Raw genomic sequence first — 6,139 nt, 5'->3', positions numbered from 1 at the left:
ATGCAATGGTATTTATGTATTTATTATTTATTTGTCTATGGGAGTTTTTATTTATTTATAGGAGATCTTCTACCGAAAGTGTTTTTCAGACTTCCTATAAGTGATCTGTTCTTTTCTTCTGTGTCTACCTGCGTTGCACCAATGAAATTTCCCCATGTGGGACAATAAAGGAATATCTTATCTTATCTTATCTTAAGAAAATACAAAACCTTTGAGGCAAACAACAATTAATATCAGCAACTACTCAGGCATTAGCCTCTTTAATGTAGGTAAACCATACAGAGTAATGAGTAAATATGTTAATAAATATAATTTCAAAAATACAATATATTTCATGATGTAGACATAGAATATGCTTGAAATGTATTAGTGCAAATTAAATGTGCAGCTGAAGTCCAGATTACTTGTACACAATTTCACAAATTGTCCTTTGCTTTTTGCATGTCTAGGTCATGCTCTAGGTCCATGAGAAAAAACAGGAGCTTCACAGACTGCAACTTTGGAAACGGACAGTAATCCTGTTGGTTCATGTTCAGATATTGAGTTTATATGTTTTCAGTGGGATTTTTTCTGCTGTGGTTGCAGTATTATTTATATATATATATATATATATATATATATATATATATATATATATATATATATATATATATATATATATATATATATATATATTTGCTGCTGTTTTGGTTATTTTTCAACCTATAATGTATAATTTAATCAACAACTTGTTGCGTTATTTAATGTGTATGTACTCTTGTCATGGAATTAGACATACACCGATGCTATTCCGTAACACATCGAGAACACAATTCAACCTAGAATATGAAACGACACAGAAACGTCAGACATTTGTCTGGCATGCATGGGAGAAAACGCTGGGCTGTGTCAGCCAAGCCGTTGTAAGGAGCCTGGCTGACCCTCCTGCGTCTCACCTCGTTTTTTCCCATGCTGGTTGGTTTTATTAGACAACAATAGAACAGTAGTCTGCTTAAACTAATACTGCTCAAACATACGTTTTCATGTCCAGAACACATTTTATGACCAATTTATGCAGAAACGTGTCTCCAATCCCAAACTGTATATGTAGATTTATGTCATTTTGTCTTATTTTATATTCATTCATTAATGATTAATTTCAAAGGAGACGTAACTACCTACATGACATGTTTCAGGCAGATACTAGCTAATGGTTAAAATAATAGGTGTGTTTTTGTCTATGAGCTTGTGGTGCGAAAGCCAAAAACGATTGGGAAAAGCAATCTTCGGTCCACACTCTACAGAGCATATACAGGTAAGAGTGCTTAAGAGGTTTGTTTCCATTCTGTCATGTGTTTCAGGACCACTTCCTGACCCTGACATTCTGGCATCTGGGGAGAAACTACGCCAGCGGCAGCAGCCACCTCCTATGGCTCTTGTTCTGGATGGGCTGCCTGAAATGGAGCTGGTTCCATCTAAATTTACCTGTCATAGCAGTGCCCTCCTGAGAAGTCCTCCGGCATCATCCTCCACCACATTACTCCTGAATTCCCTGCTCTTCCTCTGTTGCAGCACAGTTTATCCACCTTTTGTTTTGTGCTCACCTTGGTGCAGCTAATTGTCACCAGAGATCTCTTCTGAAATTGGCCAGAAGATTGCACGGGGAAAGACTTGGAACAACTCCACTTTTGAGACGATTGTTGGATCCGCTGATCAAATCCTCCGGGGTGAAGGGCCGAAGAATCCAATGAAAGATATGGTTGTTTTTGTGCACCACAAAAATCTTGCCACGCACGGGAATTGTACCCGCCACCTCTTGCTTTAAAGCTCGCGCACAGTCAAAACTTACAATAGTAAAATTATTTTACTATTGTAAATTCACAACTTTTAGAAAAGAGCGTGGTGTACGTTGGGAGAGGGATTCGACTAAAACCCATCTCGGCAGCAAGTGGAGCCCAGTCACGTTAAGGATGCGGTCGAATGTCGGCTTCTGCATCCACCTGTGCATAGCAACAAGAGATAACTTAACTGTAATTATTAATAGTCATCAGAACGCGTCAAGACGCAAAGCTCGGGCGCTTGATTGAAGGATCAAAATGACCGGAAGTAACAAGCCAAAGCGCCGTGGACCGTCCGGTTACCGCTGTTCTATCGGTCATCACCACGTCCAAGTTGCCAACAAATAAACTTGACAAAAGATAGCAATTTTTTCATGAAGAATTTATTCACGACTATCAAGGTAAGAAAAGACAAAACCTTTAAGGCTAACAATAATTAGCATTAGCAACTACTCACGCATTAGCCTGTTTAATGTAGCTAAACCATAGAAGTCATGAGTAAATTGGTAAATACAAATAATTTTAGGATAAAATATAATATATTGTTGCCATCCAACCTGAGCAATCGGGGGAGAAGGGCCTTAGTGAGGGAGGTGACCAAGAACCCCACTGTCACCGTTCTCTCCAGCGTGTCTCTTGTTGGGAGATGGGAGGTTTTGTCTATAGGAGTTTTTGTTTATAAGAGATCTTCTACTGAGTTTTTCAAACTTCCTATAAGTGATCTGTTCTTTTCTTCTGTATCTACCTCTGTATCTACCTGCGTTGCATCAATCAAATTCCCCCATGTGGGACAATAAAGGATTATCTTATCTTATCTTATTTGATTGAATAGCCAAGCGTCATAACCAGGCACCGCTCATCCCCTGGGCAGTACCATCCCTACAGTGAAGCATGGTGGTGGCAGGCTCATGCTGTGGGGATGTTTTTCAGCCACAGGAACTGGGGGACTTGTCAGGATCAATAGAAGTATGAATGCAGCAGTGTACAGAGACATCCTTGAAAAAAAGCGACAACTCTGTGAATGTCCAGAGGCCAGACTTGAACCCAATTGAACATCTCTGGAGAAATCTGAAAAAGGCTGTGAACCGACGCTCATCATCCTGACTTATTGGAGGTTTGGGAGGTTCTACAAAAATAATGTGAGATGCTGTCCATAAATAGGTGTTCCAAGCTTGTAGTATTATACTCAAAAAGACTTGAGGCTATATAATAATCTCCATTGTTGAAATGTTACGTTCGAGATATATTGTTTAAAGTCAAATGAAATATTAGTGTTGAAGACAGTCCTCAGTGCCTTATTAATCTCAGTCCAGTATTCATGAATAATAGGACAGTCCCAAAACACAGAAATGATAAGCTACTACAACTAGTTCTTCCCTGTGAATAATGTTCACTTATTCTCCCTTTCAATTTAGACATTGGATGTTTTTATGATTACTTCATATGCTATGTATGTATTTTTGTTACACAGGCAACGTCATTCAAAAATAATATCTTAAAACTCCAAAGCTGTTGGGCTAGTGCCATCTCGTGGACAAAACTACATGGCCCTCTACCAGTACTTGAGATATCAATTATATAAAACATACATAAAAGAAGAATCCATCCATCTTTGACGCTTCCCATACCAGGACCTTCAGTGACTGGGTTTCAAATTAATCGCAAATTCACACACACAGATTAACCTAATAATTGTTTTATGATACAACAATCATATTTGTGTTATTAAACAATATTAAGTTTCGGACACCAAGAAGATTTTCACAATTTCAATTGGCCCAATAATTTCAAACTCAATTTTGATACTAGGGAATAGCCTTGATTTTGATACCACAGTGAGAACATAGAACACTCCTTTTTAATAACACAAAAAATAGTACATTCTTTCAGTTACCATGTGGTTTTATACTAGTTCTAATGATGCTCAACATCATTCTAAATCTGTTCAGGAAAGGTCACATTTTGTCTGGTTCCTCATTTGTTTTATTTAAGATACTAAATATATATAACTGTTTTTTTTTGTAATACTTGCAGAATTTTTTTAAATTACATGATCATTTTTACCTCTCAAAGAGCAGTACAAGTTCACAGTGCGGGGTGTGGGGGAACATGTCCACAGGCACCGCTAGTGTCGGAGTGAAAGCGTCTCCTCTGAGTTTCTTCTCAGGGTCCGGAGCACAACACAGCTCACGGAAATTCCTCATGGCCTCTCCTTCCGGCTTGCACGACACATAGACCAGTCTGCGGATAGAAGAGTGGTTTCTCAACGCTCTTACCACGCGATAATGCAAACCCGCTCGTGCAGGATTCACCACCACTGTAAGGCCGGACGGAACGGAACTTAACTCCTTCATAAGACCAGGAAGGACCACCTCTGCCTTCCCGGCTTTAAACTCGCAGTTCTGAACATTGTTGAGGGCTGCGTTGTGTTTGCCGTCCTCCACGGCCTGCTCCACCAGTTCGATGCCGAGGATTTTGTCGACTCTGGGTGATGCGATGATGCCGATGGCGCCCGTACCGCAGCACACGTCTAAGAGAGTGCCACCACATGGAGTCGTGTCAGGTCCACTGTGATAACGCGGCGTGCAGAGGTCTCGGACAGTTCTGTAAAGCACCTCTGCAGCAGCCTGGTTCACCTGGAAAAAGGCGTCTGGGGATATACGGAACTTGAAGCCTAGAACCTGTAAAAACATAGCAGATAACTTTATACACGGTTAATAATAGGGATGTCAAGTTCAGGATTGTGAATATAGACGTATCTGTAAAAATCTAAGTCTACTACACACAAAATAAACATAGTAAAAGGTGTAATAATCTATGGACAGTATTCAAAGTAAATAAAGGATTTCATTTTTGTAGCCGTCATATAGTGAAATTACATATTCACTATACTATATTCAGACGATATTTTAATAATGCGTGAAGAATAATGCACAAAATGTGAATAGACCATAAAGTGTACCACAAAAGGGCAGAAATATCATGTTATACCCTTGTTTGGGAGATTACACTGGATATTTCTCGTTTTGAAGTCATTTTAATAGTTTGAATTATAGATACACTCGATGTTCTAATTTCACATTTCTCAAAACTGCAATCGCAATTTAATTTCATGTTTTGACGATCATCTTCCACCTCTTATTTCCTCACACCTTTATGAGTAATCCTGTTTACTCTTTCTTTCTAAAGTAGTGTTTTTCCAACTTGTGGCATTCTTTTTGCTTTAAAGATCGCTCGGCACATCCACAGAACTAATATTACCAACTGACTGGTTATAAAAGATGTGGAGCAAATATTACCCCTGCCACTGTGTGCATTTCTATGATTACTCCTTGAAATCCAACATGTTGATCCATTTGTCTTAATTGTTGATATTACCTCTTCATAAATGTAAGGCACACCATGCAGGAGCTGATAGGGCGACTCCTCATGTGAACAGCGAGTCATGGTGCTCTCCTGGAGAAACAGCGAGTCCAGTTGACAAACCGAGCCCGGCCCTCTTATGAAAAAGTCCACCAGGGCCTCCTTGTGCACTGCCAGCTCCTCTGGCGACAGATTCTGTGGATGAAAATACACAATGGCCATGGTGTGACCCTGTGTGTTGGTCCTGACGGTGATCTCCCTCCAGTGCCCCCCGGTGTGAAACAACAAACAGGGCTCTAAGGGGGAGAGACGGATGAACTCCTGGTAGCATCTCGCCACCAGTTTGTGCTTCTTGGGCATGTTGAGCAGGTGGTCTCCATTCACACAGACAATGTTGTTGGATCTTGCTGTACCAACATAAAACCCAACCGTCTTTGGATTACCGTCCACCCCTTTGTTGACAGAGAATGTTGACTTGTTCCTGTACCCATTTTGAACTGGAGAGGGCAGGATATGCTGGATAGGGAAATGGGGTTTACCTCTAATGCACTTGAGATCTCCGAGAAGATCTCCACAAAGCTGGGACATGATTCTTTCTTGGCGTTTTTGCTTTATTTCAAGTTGCTCCTCGTAGTTCCGTCTCCACTCTGGGGTGACCACATCTGCCAGTCTTTCCTCCCAAGGCAGATGTGCAGGAGGTTTCAGTTTGTTCCAATGCTGCTTTGACAGAGGATGTTGCCTCTGGTGGTTGGTAGAAAACAGTAAATGTGCTGTTTTGAGATGATTCCAAAGGAGATAATTCGCAAACATACATGATCTATCTACTAAAAGCGCCATAAAGATGCTAAAGACAGAAATGAGTTCTTCTTATAAAAGTATGGAACTTAAATAAAACGTAAACAATCCATTCATGTACAGAAGCCACTTTACCTCATGCGTTACCTTGAGCGCGACATAAA

The 6,139-nt window shown here is 40.2% G+C and overlaps 1 protein-coding gene across 1 annotated transcript; it reads right to left on the bottom strand.

Annotated features, from left to right (window-relative positions):
• Positions 1 to 3,477: 3,477 nt before the first annotated feature.
• Positions 3,478 to 6,115, bottom strand: trmt2b (tRNA methyltransferase 2 homolog B). The gene is made up of 2 exons (XM_072436580.1): positions 5,196 to 6,115; positions 3,478 to 4,498 (listed from the first exon to the last, which is right to left on the bottom strand). Exons 1-2 carry the CDS (start codon positions 6,015 to 6,017, stop codon positions 3,878 to 3,880), a joined length of 1,443 nt encoding a protein of 480 aa, XP_072292681.1. The 5' UTR covers positions 6,018 to 6,115; the 3' UTR covers positions 3,478 to 3,877.
• Positions 6,116 to 6,139: the final 24 nt, after the last annotated feature.

The sequence above is a fragment of the Eucyclogobius newberryi genome, unplaced genomic scaffold (assembly GCF_026437365.1).
Source record: "Eucyclogobius newberryi isolate DKJ021-1_F unplaced genomic scaffold, fEucNew1.0.hap1 SCAF_8, whole genome shotgun sequence".
NCBI classification, from domain to species: domain Eukaryota; kingdom Metazoa; phylum Chordata; class Actinopteri; order Gobiiformes; family Gobiidae; genus Eucyclogobius; species Eucyclogobius newberryi.
The sequence above is the reverse complement of the archived record's forward strand: the minus strand, read 5'-3'. Positions and strand labels throughout refer to the sequence as shown.

Coding starts and splice junctions, on each gene's coding strand:
- trmt2b (XM_072436580.1), bottom strand. CDS start 6,017: ATGGCGCTTTTAGTAGATAGATCATGTATGTTTGCGAATTATCTCCTT. Junction 4,499..5,195: donor TGCCTTACATTTATGAAGAG/GTAATATCAACA, acceptor ATGTTTTTACAG/GTTCTAGGCTTCAAGTTCCG.